Genomic DNA, 24,339 nt, shown 5'->3' with positions numbered 1-24,339 from the left:
TGTAAAATAAATATATGAGGACTTGATTGTTAAGATTATTTAAGGGTTGTTCTGGTTAAACTTTGTATTTATTTTCTCTCCACTCCATATATGAAACCATCGGAAACCAGGTCAGAGTTCAATACGGTTTTTAAAAGATGGAACCATGGCAGGCAATGCGTTTGACAAGTTTCGACATTGAATATAGAAATGGCAACATAGCGTAATAAAATGTATTACAATCTTACCATCGAGCGAAATGGCTAAACAAGGAAAAACAAGATGAAGAAGACAAATTATCTCTCTGTTATATACAATAAATACTTTTATTTCTAGTTAGTATTTTTAATTATTTCATGATAATTTATTATAATGATTTACACACGTAGTACACAAAATAAAAACTGTAAACGTCATAGTACAGCAGATGACGTTCCAACAGCAAATAAACGCATTGTTTTGTCTGTTATTTTATAATGAAACTGACGTGATGCGTTCCTGTTTGGCCTGCCGTCGTCTAGCTCTCTTCTCATGATGTTTATCTGGAATAAAAGAAAAAGGTTTAAATAATTTCGATCGAGGTCTATCATCTGTGTCATAACTTTTGTTTGTGAATTAAAACATAGAAAATAATAAAAGAACAATTTCAGGGGGAAAATTTAATACTAGGCGACTGAAAAAGTAAATGTCCCATAGTCTCTCTGAAAAGAAAGTTTAGGAAAAACGGCTTATTTATTCTTATAAAATACATATCAAAGCCGATAAACATAAATGTGCCAAATAGCCTCAGGGTCGAATTGTCCCATGGCCGAATCATCTCACGGCCGAATCGTCCCGCTACAATAACAATGAATTCATGGGTATAATTCGAGGCTAGAACCTCTTTTCTACAGGTCACAGATAGCCCTAATTGTACATACCTGGCCATGTACATCCTTTGAGTATCCAGTAGGCAGTGGGTGACACTCAATGCTATGTGTGCTTCTGTGTAACATGAGTGTGTGCAGTTGTTGGTTCGATTCATCTAGTGTATCTTTGTCATTATGCAGCAGTAATACAACACACCCATTCTGATAAAAAAAAGCAAAGGTTAAAAGGAGTAAATTATGTAAAGACAGGGAGGATCTAGGATGCTTGTGGAGTTGAAAAATTGTACTATTACATGGTTTTGAAGTTTCATAATTACATTCAATCCTAGACTGGTTAAAGCAGGGCACTGTAAACCATAGCCATAATATCAGCACAGGTTATAATTCTTGTGGTAGAACAAGTCTTCTCGGACAAGGACTTAAAACTGGAAGTCATGTGTACACATCTGCCTTTTGTACACTTTAAAGAACCCAGTGAATATTCCAGAAGTGCAGGGATTTATAGAGCTGTACTGGTACATCTCAGCCCCTATGCTTCATGGTAAGCTCGTCACTGTAGCTGTGGGTCTGTAGAGGATACTAATACTACCAACTGATATAGTTACATCCCTTCGTATGTTTACTGTACTTACCTTCCCACAAAACCAGACTTGACAATAGTGAATAAAGTCCAGAACTGTGTTCACACTCAAGCCCATGCTGATCAAAATGCTGACATCATCAATAATAAGAGTAACAGGAGAATTGTCACATCCAGACTTAGACAAACTTGTTGTTATATGCACTAACAAAGACTGCAGGTCAAGTTTACTATTCCTGGAAAAGCAATAAAAGAAGATAATTACTGTATATCAGGTAAGATTGTATCTTATTCTGCCTACACCACGGCTGATTATCTGTCGATTTCTTTAAAAAAATAAGCCTACATAACTGGCAATTTCTCTAACTAGCTAGTCCCTAATACAGAAGGATCCCTCCTTAGCTACAACCCTATTAAAAGCGATACTTTCTTATAAAATGTAATAAGCAGTAACAGTATTTACTAGATGTTGTATGCTGAGCCTAAATCTAGCTAATGCACAACCCATATTTGTGCCCTAATGGCTAATTGTAAAGTTCTGTCTTACCTTATACAGGCCAGTGGAGACGTTTCCGAGTTTTGATTGGCTGGTTGTGTTGTTTCTTGAGATAATTGAAGGCCATCAATTACTGTCACCTGACCATCATCCCTAGCTTTCATTAAATTTATACCCTGTGATAATGTTCAAACTAATTTAAAATGCGAATCCTATATTGAAACCATGCAAAACAGTTGGACATTAGGTAAGTAACAACATCAAATTAATCCTCTTATATATGGTATATTAATGTCTTAAGCTCTGTCTACACTATCAAACTTTATGTGACAAAACAGGTGATATGGCCATATATGGAAACGATGACATCATATTACTATAGTACCATACATCACACTTTTTTTGTCAAACTAATTTGATAGTGTAGACAGAGCTTTATGAATTGTTACATTGTGAACATTCAACGAAATGTCATCGACAACTTACAAGCTTGTGTGCAACTGAACAATAGTGACTAAATGTTTGTGACAAACAGAGCAGGCACACCTTACTTCTTCCTATGAGAAAAATAATAAAAAAAGGATTTACTACTTCAAAGTAAGAATAGGAATTTGTTTTGGTTTTGCTGTGCAATAAAAATAAATACTAAATTGTAAACATTTGTTTTTATGCCTTTCAAATTTATGCTATTTTTTTTTTTTTTTAGTTATTTATTTTGGCACACATCACGTGCAATATGTTTACACTGGATTCGGCGCTCTCGCGGCCCGGGTTTGATTCCCATTATGGTTTTGATGCTTGGCTACCACTTCAAGGGTCCTGGGTTCAAGTCCCGTCACATGTCAGGATTTTTTCTAAGGACAAATTTACAACTCCAGTGCACTCCCAAAGACTTGTAATAAGACTTTGTTTATGTAGAGCATCTTGTGTATATGTTTGTGAACCTCTGAGGGTCCCTAATGATCAGCAACTGCTGGATGGATAACCCTCATTAAATATGGTAAAAAAAATAAAACTTTTACTCTAAAAAAATATTGACAAGCTTACCAGGAATAAACAAAATTCTATTTATATTAATTTAATTTCATAAACATTTATTGTTGGTGACATCCTCATAATTACTTTATATTCAAGAACGCTGAAGTTCTGTGAACTATTTTATAGTATAGTAGAGGAAAAAAATGTATATTATTATAATTATTTTGAAATAATACTGTACCTTTAACATAGAGACTAATGAAATGATGAATTAGGAAATTTGCATCAATGTTTGAATCTGCGATAGTAATAACTTCACCCTTAAGTTAAAATATAAAATTAAAATAAAATGAGTACTGTATAGAATAGTATAGGCTGATCCCCTGTAAGTATAGTATTCTTATTTTAATAAATCATGCCGCCTAGGGCTAATAGTAGGCCTTACATTTGATGAATTATGCATAAATTAATAATAATAGGTATTCACAATAACGTATATTTTTTAATTAAAGTTGAGCAATAAATGACTTGGATAGTCTCACCTTACTGTTCTAGGCCTAGATTAATGTTAATTAATAAAATATACATATAACAATTAAGGTTCTAGTAAAACTTGGGGCTAAAACTCAATCATATGCTAGGCCAATCTGATCACTTCCTGTAAATTACTAATGCCATATGTGGGTGGACGTGTGCCATGCTAATGTTAACATGTGGTGTGCCAGGCTAACCAGTAGGCGGAGGAGGGACTAGGCCTAGGCCTAGGCTATATCTTCTAACTAAAGGAAAGTTAGGGAATCTAGCAATTTACCTTTAACGTAGTATATAATATAATTTAAATAGAATTACCTGTGGTAGATTATTCACATCAAATTGCAGGACTTCATTCAAATCACTAAACATTTTTGATCAAATTTCCGTCAAAAAAAGCAAAAAGTAAATAATTAAACAGCGCCCGCTATAAACAAGACATTTTTTAAAATTGTATTTCATTTTGGTTGAGGGCAGCATTAATAAAAACAGTCTGTTAAAAATAAGCAAAATGGCGGAGGGTGGTGAAATAACGCCTGAACAAACCGAGCAATTAATTCAGTTCCAGGTAAGTTTTGGTATTTTTTTCACGGTGAAGTTGCTTTTGTTATGTATATTTATTCATTGGTATACCATTTGCGGTAATTGTTAGTGATTTTCAGGTATTTTGAAGACCATATCGTAGGCCTAGCCACCAAGGTTGAATGAATTGAAGTATTTATTCCTCAACCAGCAGAAGAAAGAACCAACCGGGATTACTCAACTCCAAACACGTCAGACCAGGATACTAGGCCTAAGCGATTATGAAACACCGCCGATGACGGTCATAGGATACGAGATCCATGCAATTAAATAAATAACACTAAACTTAAACATGAGGGTGGTTGTATTGTACTTTTGCAAGAGCCCACCGCTACAAAAGACAGACGAAAAAAAACCAAAAAATTAGACTTTTTATCATTCATTTACTATTTTAGGACTTGACTGGAATTGAAGACATGGACAAGTGCAGACAAATACTAGAACGTCATAATTGGAATATAGAGGTTTGTATTGTAGGCCTAATTTAACAACATACAAAGAAATAGTATAAAAATCAAATCAAAATAAATAGATCAATCAATGTAACCTCTGGAGGCTTAAAATGTTTATAAATTAAGTGTTACTTATTTGTAATTTTTTACCATTAAAACCTTTCATTTTAAACAGATTGCTGTGCAAGATACTTTTAATGAATCAGAGGGAAGACCATCAGTATTCGAGGACCAAGTTAGGGAACGTAGACGAGAGGTAGAACCTGTAGTCAATGTAAATCCTGTAGATCAAAGGTGCAGTTAATTTCTTTCAACTAGACAACAAAGAGTAATCAAAGAGAAGCAACCTCCACCAGGAGGAGTAAAAAGATAAAATGGATCAAGAACCGTGATAAAGATCCGTCTTTTAGTTTTGATAAAAAAAATTCAAAGCTTTCAAAACAATTCTCTTTTGAGAATATAACTAATAGAATAGAACTCCTATTAAGGGAACACCTTTGGGACCTAAGTGTTATCTTTAATAGGGGTGTCCCAAAGGACTGCTGTACAGGGAAAAAGTAGATTCTGTAGCTGTACAAAAATCTAATATTACCAAAAACATTTTTCTTTTTATTCACAGAGTTTTTACAATAATTAGACCTCAACCAGTAACCACATGGTCTCAGTGGTTCACCATGCTTGTGATATCCCCCTTTCGTTTCACATTCTCCACATTCTATGGCATATTTAATTGGGTACGACGTCTCGTATGGCCAGATCCGCGCCGCATAGTCGTCGACCCAGTGGCGGATGTCATGTCTTTTATTCATAATTACGAAGAAACATATGGTGCTATTCATCCCACGTTTTATCAAGGAACTTATAGCCAGGTAAAGTGACCTAATGATTTGATGGTCAGTTTGGGGCAGCCCAGTCTACTTGTTTAGTTTAACACCTGTGCTTAAGAAAAACGAAATATGATATACTATTAATAATGTATACTAGTCTAACTTCCACTTGTATCTATACCTAGTTTTATGACTTACATCTTAGTTAAATATTTATTCAGTAACAGTAACTATCATGTATTTCATTTCAGGCAGTCAATGATGCAAAGAAAGAACTCAAATTTCTGTTAGTGTACTTGCACAGTGGAGAGCATCAAGATACACCTTCATTTTGTAGGCAAGTTTGTACTTAGGATCTGTCTACACTATCAAACTTTATGTGAAAATATAATGTGCCTATATATGGATATGATGATTATGCATTATAAATTTTGATTTCTGTTTTAGAGAGACTTTAGGCAACACAGATGTATGTGAATTTATCAATACACGCATGTTATTTTGGGCAGCATCTATAGACACCCCTGAGGGATATAGAGGTAAGATATGTCACTTTCTGGGTAATTTACTAGAATATGGGTACAAGGAAGTACTATAAGAAAAGGGTTAGGGTTAATATAATAATAGCATAATAAATAGCAAAGTAATATGAACCATATCAAAATGCTGTTTCTTTATTTCAGTATCATTAACACTAAGAGAAAACACCTACCCATTCCTAGCAATTATTGTACAAAGAGATAGTAGAATGACAGTTGTTGCTCGTATAGAGGGAGCAATTAAACCGCAAGATTTGATACAGCGGTTAACGCGTGTTATGAACGATATGGAAGGTTACCTGGTAGCTGCACGCCATGACCGTGAAGCACGGCAATTCACGCAGACACTACGTCAACAACAAGATCAGGCCTACGAAGAATCTCTAAAAGCTGATCAGGAAAAAGTATGTCTAAATTATGTAGTACAGTAAAACCTCTATTAATTGAGACTTTGAGACCAATAAAGGAAAATTTCCCCCTTAATAGGGGTCTTATTACCAAATTTGATCATTCTATTTTACATAGACTGATTTTAAAATAAATATTACTGATATAAAACATTTTATTTTTCCCAGGCACGGAAAAGAAAAGAAGAAGATGATAAAAAGAAAATGGAAGAGATTAATGCTCAAAAATTAGCTGATGAAAAAGAACGAAAAATACAGGTACTGCAATATATAATCCTAATAATAAAACAAGATGTTGTTTAAAAAAACAGAAAATATATTTGTAAAAGAACCAAAATACCATACAAAATAACATATTCCTGTTGAAAATCTAGGCTATTCATATTACATATAGTTCATTCTTGCATAGCATATATAAGCAGTCTATGTGCTTATAATGTTTATGAATAATATTGTAATGATGTCTTATAATTCACAAATACTTTTTAATATTTTTTTAAGGAGAGAGACGAACTCAAGCGTCAGAAACTTGAAAGTTTACCAGCAGAGGCAGATGCAAATGATACAGATTCCATCAAAGTAGTGTTTAAGATGCCAAACGGCATAAGGCTGGAAAGGTGCTTTCTCAACTCGCAATCATTACAAGTAAGGATTCTCTTTTATTTTATACACTTTTATACAATTCGCCCTTAAGAGTTTGCGCAGGCAAAGATGTTCTAACCAAAATGTGTTATTTTCGATAATTGTTCTCCTAATTTTGCCAACACATGCTTGTACAATTCGCCCTAAAGAGTTTGAACCTTACAGGGGAAGATGTTCTAAAACGTGTTAGTATACGTGTCAATAATTGTTCTCCTAATTTTGATAACCCATTTTATAGCACGCTTAGAATGAACATGTTAGCTATATTCATTTGTTCATTCACGTCACCATGTTTTTCCTGTAATAAAGAAAATAAATAAATTGGTATGAATAATGAATGTTTTTCATTTATAGAGTGAAGAGAAAATTGTTTGCCCTTTCAAGTCATAATTGTACAGTATACAACACAACTTTCATTGATAATTAAAACCAGTTAATACAGTATTATATTTGTTTGTTTTCGTTTTTAAGGTGGTATACGATTATATATTCGTACAAGATGATGTCCCTAATGAATTCCAAATTGTAACAAATTACCCTCGTCGCGTTCTACAATGTCAATCAACGGACGACGTACCGACAGTTCAGACGTTATCAGAAGCAGGTCTACAGAAAAGGGAGATGCTGTATGTACAAGACATTAGCGACTGAAGAATAACAGTGTCGACCTTTAACCCTATTGAGCAATACCTATTGGCTTATTAGTGTTACAGTACATGCGTGAACATCTGAACAAAATGTGTTCGGCAGAAGATGTAGGAGATTGATGAAAAGTTATGCTGATGTAATTGTAAACATTTTTTAGAAAATAGGTTCCAGATGACATATCGTGATTCATCATAAAACGTATGCAACCAAAATGTGTTCACTTTACTAACTAACGTTAAAGCCATAGCATCTAAATGTATTTTGCAAACATTTTAAAACTGTAGCTGAAAAAAGGCGATAATTTTTGTTTGAAATTAGTGATTTTTTGTTTTAGTTTGTGATGATAGTGATTAATATTGATATATATTTTTTACAATTATTAATATTATGTAGCAATTAATAAAGGCAGCAGCAGTGGTACCATGCAATAATATAAAAATATTATTTTAATATTTTTTCAGAAAAGATGATAACTCAATTTTTTCGCTCTTAGGTCAAAAAATTTAACTAAAAAATACTGCACTTTACTAATTGTTTTTTTTTTATTTTTGGAAGTTTCGCATGTTAAAATGTGTTTAAATTTTTAGCACGGTTTAAAATGTAAAATATGAAAAAAGATACATTTCTCATAAAATCTATTGTCCTATTTAGCATGTATTTATAATATAAAAGATAAACAAAATTGGTGCTTTTTTGCTGACATTTTTGGATAAAACTCGACTTGATGTTTATAATGATAGTTATATAGTTGAGGATTTAGAAATATACAATTCCTTCCTTCAAATTAAAGTATAAAACTGCTTATTTTTTATGTCAAAATTATTTTACTGCAGTAATTATATTTTGTTTTGTACTCCTTAACCTACTATTTATATAATTATTTAGAAAGTTTATCACAGTGACTGCCTCATAAACCTCTACATTGAACATACTAAAGCTCTGTCTACACTATCAAATTGTATGTGACAAAAATATGTGATGTGCCCATACATGGACATGGTGGTCATACCACTACCATATTTAAGCATATCACTACCATATTTAAGCACATCACACTTTTTTGTCAAACTAGTTTGATAGTTTATACAGAGCTTTAAGTTGAAAACTGCAGTAGAATAATTTTGACATGATCAATGTGTTAATCGTTATTTAAACTAAAGTGGATTCCAAGTTCAGAGTACTTTTACTTCCATTATATTTTGTAGTTGTTCATGGATAAGTGTTTTGTATTAGCAACTTAGGTTAGTTTTTTTTGTGCCAGTATCACGTTAATGTTATATATGTGTTACGCAATTACCGCCAATGGTCTATTGAACACCGCGGAAAAAGCGTCGCTGTTGCCCGGTATTCCGACTTTGTAATCATCCACTGTCTCAATTCAGTTTTTGTTTTGGGTTTTTTTTAATACGGGTATGTTAAGCATAAAAACACAAATTCAAATCAATTATCAAATCACAGTCACAATGAAAATACAGTACGACCCCTACCTTTGTGACACCCCGTAAAGGGGACACTTCCCCGTAAAGGGGACACTTCCCCGTAAAGGGGACACTTCCCCGCGAAACGAATCCGGGAAATATTTTAACACTACGACCAATGCCGTTTTCAAGTGACACTGCACACTGTATATGTGTTTTCAATTATTTACGGTAGTAAGAAATGTTTTATCTCAACAAAATGTTTTTTTTTATACCTTGACACTCCAACTCGTTCTATCGGTGTTAATAAATTTAAGAGTTTACCTGAGAGATCGTTTTTTGTCTGTGTTGTTTTTTGTTTTAAGTTTTAAATGCCACAACGTTAGGCTTTAATTTGTGTTGCAGTTGTGTCTCGCATATAATCATACCCCATCCTCACTTTTCACTGTTGGTTTAACAGCTTTGGGCACAAAGGTTGTGAGAAAACCATATCAGGGTCTTTGATTGACTGTATTCAATTGTCGGCATGTTGCTTTCCTGCGTGAATTTCTGACCAACGATAAACTGGCACAAATCATAATGACAATGCGCGCTACAAAAACATAATGTAAACGTTATGGTGTTCTTGTAAATGTAAAACTAATACTGCTATTATTATTATGGCAAATAGTTGTAAAGTAGAATATAAATTCCCATGAATATAGATTTCCCATGAATACGTATGTCCCCTTAATAAGCGTTTCACAAAGGGGGGTTCTACTCTAACAGTATAACATCATATTATCCATATTAAGTGTATTGTTTTAATTACTAAATAAGTATTTAATTTTAAAATGCTGCTTTGGAAAATGCTTTAATATGCAGGTCGTACACGTCACTTTGTTTCTGTATTCCTATGCGTTTTCGTTTTTATGATCGTTATATTTGTCTTAATAATCCTTTCACTATTTTTCTATTTGAGGCAATTTAACATTTCCTTGGTTACATCATAATATAATTAAATTGAATTTAGTTTATTATTTAATTGAAGTACGTTTACGAAATGTGTCGAGTTTATTTTTCACGGTGCTGCACGGCAGAAACATTGTTTTGTGTGACGATAGAGAGGGCGCACTTTACAATTAGGTTCACCGCTGAACAATCTCACTAGAAACACATACAATATTATACTATCGTCAACAATTGCTTGTATGTTTCTTACAAATCGTATGTACAAACAGAGGGGTCGTTGGTTCGACCAATACCCAAGTGGTAAGCGTACTAGCCCTACGGTATGTTCTCATAAACAAACTATAATTTAAAACGTAGGCCTAGCTCTCAAATAGTCGTTCTATGTCAACTTCACAATGTAGAAATCTGAGTTGCTAAAATAACAATTCAAAATGTAGGCCTACTTACCATTTATTTAAATCGAATCTGTAATCGGCTGTAAACGTACGTCTGCACTGCTATCTGCCTATTGAATGTATGTATGCATCTGTTAATCGCTAATGTAAAGTTAAACATTCCAAATACGTTGTCCAGGTGGTGTAATGCATTCAAGTGACTACAATCCGTAAAACGTGTTTAGTTAAAACCTGAATCGTTGTCTTATCTAAAATCGACGAAAGTTATACACTACACCTTATCCCAGAATGATGGTCTCAACATGGATTACCTCTCCCAAGATTAAGTGTTCGATTGCTGTTCCCTAAAATCTAGGCCTAATAGTTTCCCTTGGAGGGTCAGAAAACATTGTTTTAAACACAGGAGAAAATATTCATGACTTACTTAAAGCTGAGCAATGTATTTAAAATAAAGGGAATAGAAAATAAAAAGTATGTTGATATTAAAAAGACAATTAAAACACGAATAAATAAATGATGTAAAAACACAAATTATACTCTGAAAAAAGTTTAATAAAACATTTTAAAACGATCACAACACTCCGTTTGCAAAATCAGTCTAATAATAGTAAATATTAATTGTACCCATATGTATTAATTTATGCCATAACCGTAGTGTACTATAAATACGTGTTGAAAGGTAATTTGAACGTAATATTTTACTTTCGTTTCTCCTCGAAAAGTTCGTGATGAGTTATTTTACACATGTGCAGTTTCAAAATACTAACACCTATAATGTCAACATTATCGAACATAATCAACAACTCTCCGACATATCAGGAAAAACAATAATAGGTTCTAGACTGTTTTTCGAATATATTAGTCAAAATAAATGTTTTTTGGCGTTTCATACGTATAATAACACAACCAAAGAGTAACGCAGGTACCTATGTCACGTGTTTGACACCAATTGATGTATGGTACATACGACTATGTAGTGCAGCTTTCGTTAATCATAGGAACATTTTAAATAATAAATATCTTTTTAATTAGGCAATTAATTATTCACCACAAATACTATTCACACTTTTTCTTATGAACTTTTAAAAAGGAAGATTTTTATTTTCAAGAATAATACTATACTATATAATATATTAATTTACATTTAAAACGATATGCATAGATTAATATAATAAATAAGTTAATTATGTAGTAACTATTAATGTATTGTAACCTTGTTCTTATTCTTATATTATATAGAAATCAAGCTTCCTAACGTCCGAATGATCTGACGTAGATACGCGTAGTCTGTCACGTGATTAAACGTCACAGCAAAATTAATGTATAGGTTATCAAGGATTTGTTTACTAACCTTGCTCTTATTAATATATAAATCAAGCCTTCTAACGTCCGAATGATCATCTGACGTAGATACGCGTAGTCTGTCACGTGCTTAAACGTCACAGCAAAATTAATATAGAGGTTTATCAAGGATTTGTACTACCGATTATATATGTAATAAAATATCAATGATAGAATAGAAATTCTAAGTAGAATGTCTGTTATATAGGATATCTGATAAACAGAAGAGGTCACCAGCCAGATTAATCAAAACCGCTTCGCAAAAAAAAATAAATAAATAAATAACACAATATGACACTATGATGTGTCGTTTTGCGCCCCGTAGTAAAACAAATATTAGTCTTCGTCTGGATTTTCAACGAATCCATTCAGCACTAGTTCCCGTCGTAGTTTCTGTATTTCTCCAACTAGCAGGAAAACGTTATTCTCGATGAGATTCAGTCGGCTGCTGTCGCCTGGTTTGTCGCCTGGTTTGTCGCCTGGTTGGTCGCCCTTTGAGTGTATTGCATCATCAATCTTTTGCATTATCTCATATCGTAAGCTAGATATGTCGTATTTAATTTCGTCAAGTTCGCCTGTGGAAATACAATACGTTTTAATTTGAGTCAATGCATTATTACATCTTTATATGGTATAAAAACCATGTTACTTATCATACTACTAATCATAATACTAATGATGAATATATTAACTACCGCTGTATTATTTCTAACAACAGTTAACATTCCAAATTCAATCAAAATTAAAGATTCTATGGGGCATGTGCACTATAGATCCGCAACGGACCCTCAATTCACACGGCTCGCAATGCACACGGCTCGCAATGCACACGGCCCGCAATACGCCTGACACGAGTAGGCCTATTATTAATTGTTAGTACTGACTGTCTCACCTTCGCCAACTTCATCAGTGTCCTTATCTCGTTGCAATCGGAATAAAAATCGTTTTACAACTCCTTTCAGTATATCCTAGACGAGAATAAAGATAATGGTTTGGTCTCATATTCTGCTGGTACCCAAATAAATCATAAAATTCGTACATAAAAGTATGAACAAGATGGTCACATCAGCATCTTTCAATGTTCTGTATTTTGTTTTGTATTTTGTATTTCATTTTGTTTTTAAAAGTAGTGTCAATTTATACCAGTCATGTCGGCAAGTATATGACTTCAAAAGGCTTACCTCATTCTCTTGTGTCGTGGTAGTTGCGTTTGCGCGTGTTGAAACATTGAATAAACCAAGATTTCCCAACATCTACGCAACAACGAAAAAGCATTACATTTATTTTAACACGAAGCTAATTATACAGCAAATAGGTCCTACAAGGATAAACACTGCATTGTATTTATACATTTTAACTGAAAATTGACAGCCATCTAGACACGATGTATTAAACTGTATGTATTAAAATACTCGTATCTAGATGACTGTCATTAGTCAGTTAAGATCTATCAAATGACAGCTGCGAAAATAGGGTGGTATAATAATTATACTTACCGTGTCACTTCCTGCAATTGAAGCATCCTTGCCTTGAACATTCATTTGCGTCTCGTCTTGTTTTCGTTCCCATCGTTCAAGTCCACGCCTTTTACTCAGCCTGCGTCTACAACGATCCCGTATTGACTTATACGCCAGCCAGATGGTCTTAGGACTCGGAATTAGATTAAATGGTACGGGTAACGTACCAGCTTCGAAGTAAGAAATCCACAATTGTGCCCTTGCAAATTTCCACTCTACATCTTCATCAGCCTATAAGATTGAGATTAATTGTAGTAAAGAATACATATTTTGAAACATTATATTACAAATCAGAAGGCATACATAGTTAGCGCCTATTATCTCTCACATCATCGCAACCATAACCGTAGGCCTACTAATAGGCCTACTTTAGGCAAATAAATAATTAAAATATTCAGCACTCGAGAAGGTGAATGGTGAGTGCCGTCCAGATAAGGAACGCTCGGCACTTTCTCCAGTCGCCACTGTTGATTTCTTAACACTTTGAGAAAGAAGGGTTAGCCATACCTGAATGTCCTCAAATGACGACGCCATCATAGCAATAAGCATGTTCAACATAACCAATATCATACAGAAGTGATACATTAGCAGTAAGAACGTTCCAAATAACTGAGTGACGCCGTGGTTGTATTCAGGAGGGATGTCATAGTCAGAAGAATCTCCAAGACCAAACAGCGCCCATACCAATGACACCAGAGTACTCTCAAACCTTTAAAACAATGCATTATAGAGATTGTCTGTGCAAATTCAATACGAAAAACAACACATAATCTAGATCTACAAGCAAGGTGATACACGCAGAGAATGTAGGCCTACTTACGAACCAAATGCCTTTACTACTCCACTTTCTACATCGTGAATATCTCCTTCATTGACAGCATAATAACCATACAAATTGTAAGTAGCGCAGAAGAATGCCATAAACACCACCATAAAGACAATCAGAAACCTAACCACATCGGTAAGCATTCGGCCTAGAGATATCTGTAGCGGGCCTAGGAATTCACTGGCTGGCAAGATGAACGATACTCGTGCAAAACTTAGCACATTAGCAATTGCAAACATTGCTTCTCCTATCAAAGTAGGATCGGATGCGTCCCATAATCGACGATCTATCAAAATAAGTACATTGTTGCATAATGTTATAATTTATTGTATAAGAAGTACACGTAATTTAATTTTTTTCTGTTTATAGCATATTTTTGAAAACAAATGAACTATTTTCTGAGGTTAATGTGAGGAAGGTAGTAGAAATTTGTTTTTAGAAATTTATCATCGTTTTACAGACTTTCAAACATAGCTCTGTTGGTTATATAGCGTGTTTACTACTGTTTGATTCGTCAGTTATTAAGCTTGGTTCCCACTAGGACGTAACGCAAGTAAATGCAACGCAAGCGTGTTGACCAATAACAAGCGACAGTTCAAATAATCCATCGCTTGTGATTGGTCAACACACTTACGTTGTGTTACGTCGTTGTGTTGCGTCTCTAGTGCGAACCAAGCATCAGTAAAGTAAAACGGTTAGATTGAGATTGTGTCGAACGACTATGTCATGTTGCGCATGGTCAATTGTTTTTAGCGTGTACAGAATGAATTTCTGACACAAAATGCTCGCTAATTACAGCGGTAATAACCTGTGATTATAATTTCATTCTATAGAAAGCGGTCTCGACTAGATAGCTGTCGATAAAAAAAGGAAAGTTAGCGCATGCTCAGAAACATCACCAGAATTTCTTTTACTCAACAAATGAGTCGAGTGGAGCATTGTGAACACGATTAGGGCGCTATTTTGAAGACTGGGCACCGACAGCATCCTACTATCATTAGGACACAGATGACGCTTACCTGATGATAGATAGTAAATGTGCTCCCTGTCGTGATGATCTGGGCCTAACATTTCTGGACAGGTATCGTTCATAAAAAGCTGCTTAGTTCTATTTACTTTAATAAAGACGACCACGTTCAGTAGAAAATAACACATGTATAGGTTCAGCATACAGATATCTAGCCAATTCCAAATGGACGCAAAGTACCGTGTTGAACCCTCTTGGAGTATCTGCTTAACTTCATTCCAGAGGTAACCTGTAAATGTATTTATAAACAAATTATGACGTCAGCAGATACAGTAGCGATAAAAGATGGCTAGAAAAAAATAATGTTTCAGTAGCGTAACAAAATGAGAAAATCAGAATGAGAAAATGAAGAGAAAAAATAAGAAAACAAAGAAGAAAAAACTGTAGACAAAATACAAGGCAAATATAGTATAAAACATGAGTTATAAAATGAAGAAAAAAAACGAAATGAGATGAGGATACCATCAACAAAGTGGCGAAATAATAAAACTGAAAAGAAGAGATCAAGACATTATTAATTGAATAAGATGGAGACTGTATAAGGTAAGTAAGGTAAGTACAAATACTATTTAAATATTTTTAGCACACGTTACCTAACACGTAAACCAATATTATCGCAGACAGTACAGAAACCTGTGGAGTTCGTACGCGCATGCACCCGTGATGGCAGACTTCTCCTGGTGGTGCGCACATGCCCGCGTTTACAGCATGCTCGAACCATTCACAAGTTGAGTTGCATAGGCTTTCACAAAGACCTAATCGATCGTCACTACTGCACGCCGTTTCATCTGATATGAATCTACCACCCAGCATTGTTGAATCAAGGAAGAGGAGAAGTATGAAACAGATGTATGAAACGGTGTGTAGTATGAATTTGACCATCGGTGTTTTCAGGAGCTTGCCAACCTGTAAGAAAGGAATTATGATTGAGAATCTTCTTAAATGTTTCTGAGCATGCGCAAAGTTTCTTTTTTTCTCGACAGCTACGTAGTCGAGACCGCTTTGTATAGAATGAAATCTTAATCATAGATTATTGTCGCTATAATTAGTAGCGAGCATGTCTTGTCAAAAATTCATTCTGCCCACGATATAAGAATACATAAGAGCATGCGCAAATTGACTGTTACTTTACTGAAGCTCTCTGTCTACGCTATCAAACTTTAAATGTGACAAAAAAGGTGATGTGCCCATAATGGACACGATGACATACCACTATTTGGCAAAAATCAGTCAAGCTTTTTTGTTGACTGTGGAAAAATTTTATAGATAGCACGAAGATAAAAATCAAAAGTTGAATCAAAAGCAACGTACCAACAAGTAGGCCTACATTCGACATTTGTCGAAATTTAGGGAGAACAGAGGGCCGAACGTCATAGATATACGTGTTGATGAACATGCTTCTTACCTTACTGTGTGGAAATATCCAGTAGATGGGTATCCAAAATGGAAGTCCAACGGCCAAAGCAAAACTGAACAGAAATCGTATTACTGCATTTGCTTCTTTCCAGATTGACATCAGGTCACCGTAGAAGAGAATTGAAAGTTGATGCTGACAGTGCGCATGTGCAACAAACTGTGAATACAGTTAAAAAACGTAAGAAATCCCAAACTGTATTCATATTTTTAGACGGAATTGAAAAAGAACAAGAAGAAAAGTTGGTTCGATTTTCTCGTCCACTTCAGTTCATGATTAAAGAAATATCAAAAACAGAAATATGGAAAGTTGAGTTGAACTTTCATAAGTATCTATATATAATAAAACAAAAATACCAAAGAGTGTAAACTTAATCCATTGGCCCAGTCAATCGTGTTATTTTTGTCGTTTGCAACTTTACCAATTTAAACTTTTTACTTTCATCTTTTATCCAGCTCAAGTAAGCTCTATTGTTTGAGGGGATGGATTAATTTCTATCGTAGTCGGGTGTTAAGGTTAAAATGCAAGATACAAAATTTACAATGAATTAAGTGGAAATAATCAACACGTTTTACCTGTCTTTGCTCATAGGTTATACCCAGTTTGACTCTACCCAGTCTCTCTCTCTGATCCACTCCATCAGTTCCACCGCTGAGAAGATTGTCAACCTCTCGTGAACTTTGACACATGTCAAGAAGGTCAGATGTGTATGTTTTACATGTTTCTGAGAGTTCTTTGTAATCTTTCTAATTAAAATGAAACCAGTGTAAATACTTAGGGCCTATATCAAGAAAATATTTATTTATTTTATGAAATTTTATTGAAAAATGTTATTAAATTTGATATCACGAAATGTTTCACTTTTACCTTGGATACCAGAAAGAATAGTGGTAATAAAATATCGTACTAGTACATTATAACCAGAGAAGACGTTTTATTCTTCTCTGTTAACAACAAAAAATATGTTTACATAACATAGAAGCTGGAGACGTGAATAGTCAACATTTAAATAGATCAAGCGCTCAGCAAAATACTTGGCAAAATAGAGTAAGCAACAGAGGGCGTGCTATTTATTGTTCCGGCCCGTATTGAAGATAAAAATAACTCGAGTATTTATAGATTTTAAAAACAAAATCAATCGACATGTTCTATAATTATACTAAAATACCTACTAACGCCCAATATATGAACGATAGCTTAAAACTGTAGAAGTAATCGTACAGACAAACAAAGCAAGTCATAGGCCTACTTAGCAAAATTATAGTTTGCTAAGTAAAATTAAATAAAAATAGCCAACCTTGAATTCTTTTTCTTTTGAAGCAAGAATGTCCAGCTCGCGGCATAATTCGAATGCCGTTAGTATAGGATCTGCACTTGTTAACGAAATGTAAGCTGGGCTAGTCAATGCTCTGTAAGTATTGATGCGTGACTTTGAGTGTTTCAATGAATCAAACGTTCTTTTATGTTCGCAAGAAACACAATTACAACTATTCAGATGAGGTGTGTTTATTTTCTCTCCTCTGGCAAGGAACAGGCGAATGATGTCAATGTCATTGCAGTGAGCCGCCAACATCAATGGAGTTATATCCTGATCAAACTTGGAGTTCTTTCTTCCCTGCTCGAAATAATGTGAAATGGACCCGAGTCTGCTCCGATCTTTTCCTCGTTTAAACATCGGGTGTTCTAGAATAACTTGTGTTATTCTCAGGTAGCCTTTACTTATAGCAAGCATTAACGATTCGTAGACCGTTTCCCACGGTATCGTCTGACGTCCAGGGTGTGAAATTATGTAATTTACAATCTCAAAGTGTTCGTTTTCTGTTGCTATCTCCAGAATCGTTCTATCTTTATAATCATACAATTTCAGGATCCATTCGACATTATTGGTTTGATAGTCCATAGCCTCTTTGATGGTCTTAAAGTCTCCCATCTCCGCGGCATGCAGAATATCTTTCTTCCTAGTCAGTTCATCCCCGTCATCTGCCACACTATTATCTGAGCTCTTGTTGGAGGTTAGGGAAGACCCATAGTGAATTCGCCGTTTTTTCGGCATCTTTACGTAATTGCAGCTATAACTATACTAACAGTGCAAATGCGTTTATCTGAAAAAACCAAGATTAATTTAATATTTAAACTTAAATATCGTAAATCGTAAAGTCTTATAATATAAATGTAGAAATTAAAGCTGTTTGAACGAAAGTAGCAAAATCGCCTAACAAAAAATGATTGCATCTAACTTATAGTCTTTTTCATTAATTAATTATTTTTTCAATCGTTTATTTGTTCACAATAATTTCATTAATAATAAAGAAGAAAAAGTACAATTATTTGGCCTTTCGTTAAATTATACTGAACCATTTATTATTTTGAGAGATTTGCATTTCTTTGAACTTATAGAATACCTTGATGAACATGTGTAATCAAATAGTACCGGTATGTCTACCTCATATCTTGCCTGAACTGGCTCCTCCGGGAAGGGCAGTCTCTTACACCATTAGGCCTACCCTCCCATTTCCAAACATAATTATTTTACCCCACTTGGCACAACAATTTAACACGACGTAATATTATCATGAATATTCATTAATAATAATTTAAATTAAACACTATCGTTAAAATGGTCGTTATTAATTTCATATTTACCAAACGAGAAAGTCAAACAAGTTCTGTGCATTTGTTATACCACATGATGAATTAAAAATACACGCGGACCCGTGTTATGGCCTAATTACTCAAGTTACTGGAAACGCGGGCGATATAATTATTGCATCACCAGGGGAAATTTCTTTTGGGTACCGACTATTATTAGTAAAATTATATCTACATATATGATTAATTAAATTCAGATACTATTTTTGTAATGGATGTTGTCACGAAGATGATTCCTAATGAAAATTACATTAATTGACGATGACCATTATATATTACGGAGGTGAATAATTATATTATTATTAGTTCTGCAAAATGACCTAGGCCTAATGGATGTCGTCACTGAGATGATGCCGATGACAATGCAATAATGGCAACGACGTAGACGCCGGCCATAACATTTATTATAAATGTGCAAATTACTATGACTTATTACCAAGGTATAAACCAGAAAGTGTCGTTCGGGAAAAATGTTTTAGATACAGACTTAATGTATTATCAACAGTCCTATCATACTGTAATACGATCTATTATAGGAAAACTGAAATGTTCACATACAAACAAAGTGATGCTCGTATGTTTTAAATTTACTATCAATTTCAATAATACCAGCAAAACACGGCCCCGGTTACTATCAATAAAAGTATCAGTGACCTTGCAGAGATCGATAACAATAATATTAATTGAATGTCCATATGCTGCTTATACATTGAAGCTCGTTAAATAATTGGTTTTAATAAGTGCATGACATTTTATTTGTAAGTAAATCCTTTTATAGATCACGTGACCCACAGTAACTTTCATTACGCGTAATTCTAGTATATACCATTTAAATGGCAGACCAAATTATACACAGTAGGTAGCGAACATTCTTTCGATTTAGCACAGTAATAGAAAAGCGCGCAGCGCATTCAATACGTCATACAGCAGCATAGAAAGGCGTACGTTAAGTGATACATCAAGCAACCTATTCCATTCAAGTAGCAAATAGTATAGCGTTTAGGCCTACCTCATACAAAATACAAAAGGCAATAGAAAGGCGCGCTATATTATTAACTGACTGAAACGAATTTAGTGTTAAACAACCGTAAAGCAGTAATGGAAATGAGCGCTAAGCAAAATTGCATACATCACAATTGTAGCAAAGCGTTTAGTACCACCCCACCAGCATACACCAGCAATAGAAAGGCATGAAGCAACAAGCAGCATATTCATACACTAGAAATTACCTACTAACAGCATACAACAATAAAGGCGAGGATTGACGTGGCAAATGAGTTTAGTGATACCTCCTAACAGAAGTAGGCATACAAGATGCAACCTCCTATCCATAGCCTACACCAGAAGTAGCAAAAACTGTAGTTACCGACCTAACAATCATAATACTAGCATTGAAAAGTCCACTTTGTTGACTCAAAAGTGACACAACAAGCAGATCTGCTTACACGAAAGTACTTGCCTATATTTTAAAAAGGTAATAGAAAAAGGCGTACTGATAACTGATGCATCAACCAATACATACGTCGCAGCAGCAAAGAATTTTAGTGTAAACTTACCTATACAACTGTATAAGCAGCAACGGAAAACGGCGTGCTACTGCTACCAAGACCCGCATTTAAGCGCCTAATACTACCGGTATCAACGGAAGTATTAATTTCAAAAGAAAAACAATTCCATTATATACTGCTGTAAAGATTGGGATTAATTATATTAGTACGACTTGCTAGCCTTATTTCCACTCATGTACAACACATTCGATTTTTAATTGATGCAAATCATATCGCCAATACAAATACTTCAAAGGCCACCTATCTGTCATCAACATAAACGCCATTAATATAATAATTTTAACATATGTTTTGGAATATGAACATTATCCTATTTACGATGTCATCCTCAAACAGCTGTTGCTTGCAACCCATATTTTCAAATAAACAACTCGTATTTTATGTAACATTGTATGACAACTGATTTAATTAGGGAACTATACTACTACACAAATTTCTGTATAAAATATAGGAATAAAAATAGGAATGATATAACTCTTTAATATTCTGCGGCATTTGCGAATCTTGGTGACCAATGGTTCCAGAAAACTCTTAAGGTGGCTTAGTACCAACATATGGTTCCCCTAGTTCGTATCTCCTTAATAGGGATGTCCTAATAGGGGTATCCCTTAAAAAGTGCGTGCCTTATAATGGTGTGTCTTGACAGGGGTAGTCCCTTGAGGGTTGTCCCATGACAGGGGAATACCTTACTAGTGGTCCCACCACCGCCCCACCACCCCCCCCCCCCCCAAAAGTTAGTGTATGTGTATAAACATGAAGAATGTTTCCGATTTTTTTCTTTGAAAATAGTGATTTAAGGTGTAAAAATGTACTTTACCTAAAGTGACCTGATCTACGTCTAATTGTGGATACATAATTCATACTCGTTGCAACTTGTGGTCCTCCAGTGTTGCTCGAGTTTTGAAATTAGCAACAAAAAACAGCGTTGTTTTGAAAACTTAGTGTTATTGTTAAACAACTTGGAAGTTTGTGTCAAGAAATACTATTAATAATGACTTAGCCGGTTAATTTATTGTGTCAACACCAATCCTTCTGTTAATTCGGTCATCATATCATGTCGATGATTTACATGACCCAATTAAAACTATTTGCGAGTTAACTTTGCAAATACCTCAAAAACCCTTATAACTGTAAACATGAAAACATGTTCTAATTTCAGTATCACACTGCAATACAATCTACTAATTCGTGTATTTTATTTATAACGATAAACATTTCCTTTTTCTTGAGCTTCTCTATCTGAACAAGAGTAACCATTCTAGCTTGTAATCACTTTTTAATATAATCTTTGCCATTTTAGCTACAAAATAATGAACAAATATAAAATAAATTATAAATTAATAATATTAATAAAAACTGAAATTTAATGCAAAACAATTGTCAAATTGAATGGAAGTCAATGGACTTTTGGTTGAATTTAACCCTTTATTTGTATTTATTTTTATAAGTGGAAACATTCTTTTTTTTAAACGGAAGTGATTAACTTATATTAAAACTGGTTAGAAATAAATAATAATTGTGGTTTACCACACAAGCTAAAAGGTGTGTTTTTTCTGTAATACAGAAATAAACACAGAAATTACCAGATTTTTTGATTACAAGAAATATAGGCCTACCAGGAAAGAGGAAAATAATAAATAATTACATTTAGGAAAAGCTTGCTGAATATTTGTAGGCCTACTTTAACCAAGTATATTACAAACAAATAGAAATAATATAAAATACAACCCAAAAAGTTATCAACAAGTAAAAGCAAAATATACAGTTATACCTATCGAATGATTAATTGAAGCGGTTCCTCCGTTAACACCACTCCTCCACCACCTCCACTCATCCACCACTCACCCTCTTTACAACCCTTATACGACACTGATGTACAGTACGAGCATGAATACTTACTTCAATACCATGGTCTTGACTTTTTAACTTACGAGTGTCATTAAACATAATATATAAATTCACGTTAGTTATCAAAAGATCGTGAATTAAAAAATAAACTAAGAATGTAAATCCACCATGACAAAGACAAACACAGACCGATTGACAAACTGACAGAAAAAGTAATAAATCAGTAACTCAACATACATTGTGTTCAACATAATTCTATAATTTGAAATCTTCTTTAGAAAATATCCTATTTGATTGACATTGTAACAGATGAGTAAAATAATAAAAGTATATAGCCGTACAACAACCAGGAGAAACGTCTAATTAGCGTATACATCTCAAGGTCCTTATACCTACAGTATAAGATGTGTGTAGAATATTAATATGGCCCAAAATCCTTATCTTTGGGAGAGACTTGGTATGTCCTTATGTGTGCCTCACAAATGTGTCCTATATAATTTTATTGCCTATCTGAAACGTTCATAACATAAACGAAATTCAGTAAAGTGTTTACATTATTATTTACATAATTAGTATAGGCCTAACTGTTATTCCTGTACTATAATTTGTATTGGTATATCGGTAAAAACTATAATAATATATATAATAATTTAAATTGATTAACGTGTTTTACGATATCACAGCCTTCATCATTATTGTTAGCTATTTTCAACCATGCAATGTAAATTAAGGCCTCCGAGTTGAATTAAAGATTATTGTTCTCCCACATGAAAACATGAAGATCAATACATTTTAATTCTTTATTTCTTTGAATAGGCCATTTCGCAGTTTTAAGTAAATCACTAATCAGTAGAAAAACTAATTTTGTTCAACGACAAAAAACGGTTAATTCAACTCTAATTGAGAAATTCAATATATTCAAAACAAATTAATTTTCTTGGTTTTGCTCACTCTGTTATTCAAATTATGATAATTAACTAGTATGTTTATTCTGATGTTGACTAAGCTTTTAATCCAGTTCTTGATTTAAATTGGTGCATAAAGTAGTATTACTATAACAGGTGCGCATAATATCGAATAACTATACTTTTATGTCATCATTTTCCATTTTCATAGAACAGCATTGTTAAGCAATCATATTTTATTTAATCGGCAGCTCTGCTAACCATTTTCATAAATAAACATATAACTTATATTGGGGGGAAAATCATTGACACTGCCCCTTTTTTTTAAAGACACATTAAAAAAAAGTTAGGCCTATGTATCTATAATATCTACAAAACCAAAACAATTATGATGACCAACCGAGAGTCGTAGATCAACGTGTATTAAGGCCAATTTACACAGATGAGCGGTATAAGCGGAAAACGGCTTAGCCTGTCCCACGTAGAATCTATCTATCATTAGCGGAAACCGACCGTCTGCTCCGCGTTGTGTTAATAACATAGATTCTATATTTTTATTATCGTTACCACTCGTCTGTGTGTAAATTGGCCTCTATGTGTAAAACAACACAGAACTACGGTAGTCCATGGGTTATAAAGTAGCTATGTAGGCCTATTTTATGAACAGGTTTATTTGTTCGCATCTTAGCTTACGGTGAGTGTAAGTCCACGGAGTTGTTACAGGTATTGCTTCAAACGTGTATACACACTTGCGTTAATTCATCTTTCGCCACCTTAAGTCCGGCAATGCTTCAGGTGTTTATTAAGGAGGACGTTTTGCCGGTGTGGTTAAAACAATAACAGAATTTGAACATTACTTATTCGTCTTTTTCCACATCATGTTCAGTTAAACAATAAACAATTATTGATTGTTGAATTAGGTTATTTTTCTTAGATCATAAATGCAACTT

General features: G+C 34.0%; 3 protein-coding genes across 3 annotated transcripts; 1 reads left to right on the top strand and 2 right to left on the bottom strand.

Moving 5' to 3' along the window:
* Positions 1–275: 275 nt before the first annotated feature.
* Positions 276–10,362, bottom strand: LOC144840713 (elongator complex protein 6-like). The gene is made up of 8 exons (XM_078696685.1): positions 10,347–10,362; positions 3,752–3,797; positions 3,144–3,222; positions 2,411–2,481; positions 1,976–2,100; positions 1,481–1,664; positions 900–1,049; positions 276–521 (listed from the first exon to the last, which is right to left on the bottom strand). Exons 5-8 carry the CDS (start codon positions 2,086–2,088, stop codon positions 393–395), a joined length of 576 nt encoding a protein of 191 aa, XP_078552811.1. The 5' UTR covers positions 2,089–2,100; positions 2,411–2,481; positions 3,144–3,222; positions 3,752–3,797; positions 10,347–10,362; the 3' UTR covers positions 276–392.
* LOC144840702 (FAS-associated factor 2-like) lies at positions 3,939–9,278 on the top strand. The gene is made up of 10 exons (XM_078696667.1): positions 3,939–4,001; positions 4,411–4,479; positions 4,643–4,761; positions 5,087–5,336; positions 5,546–5,631; positions 5,742–5,833; positions 5,978–6,237; positions 6,409–6,498; positions 6,742–6,885; positions 7,354–9,278. The coding sequence occupies exons 1-10, from the start codon at positions 3,945–3,947 to the stop codon at positions 7,531–7,533; spliced, it is 1,347 nt and encodes a 448-aa protein (XP_078552793.1). The 5' UTR covers positions 3,939–3,944; the 3' UTR covers positions 7,534–9,278.
* A 1,409-nt stretch (positions 10,363–11,771) lies between the features above and the next one.
* Positions 11,772–18,521, bottom strand: LOC144840685 (short transient receptor potential channel 7-like). The gene is made up of 11 exons (XM_078696639.1): positions 17,717–18,521; positions 16,995–17,165; positions 16,411–16,578; positions 15,599–15,911; positions 14,998–15,234; positions 13,973–14,264; positions 13,660–13,861; positions 13,132–13,383; positions 12,817–12,888; positions 12,528–12,603; positions 11,772–12,210 (listed from the first exon to the last, which is right to left on the bottom strand). The coding sequence occupies exons 1-11, from the start codon at positions 18,470–18,472 to the stop codon at positions 11,972–11,974; spliced, it is 2,778 nt and encodes a 925-aa protein (XP_078552765.1). The 5' UTR covers positions 18,473–18,521; the 3' UTR covers positions 11,772–11,971.
* Positions 18,522–24,339: the final 5,818 nt, after the last annotated feature.

Source organism: Antedon bifida, chromosome 4 (assembly GCF_963402885.1).
Source record: "Antedon bifida chromosome 4, ecAntBifi1.1, whole genome shotgun sequence".
Taxonomy (NCBI): domain Eukaryota; kingdom Metazoa; phylum Echinodermata; class Crinoidea; order Comatulida; family Antedonidae; genus Antedon; species Antedon bifida.
This window is presented reverse-complemented; position numbering and strand designations above follow the sequence as displayed.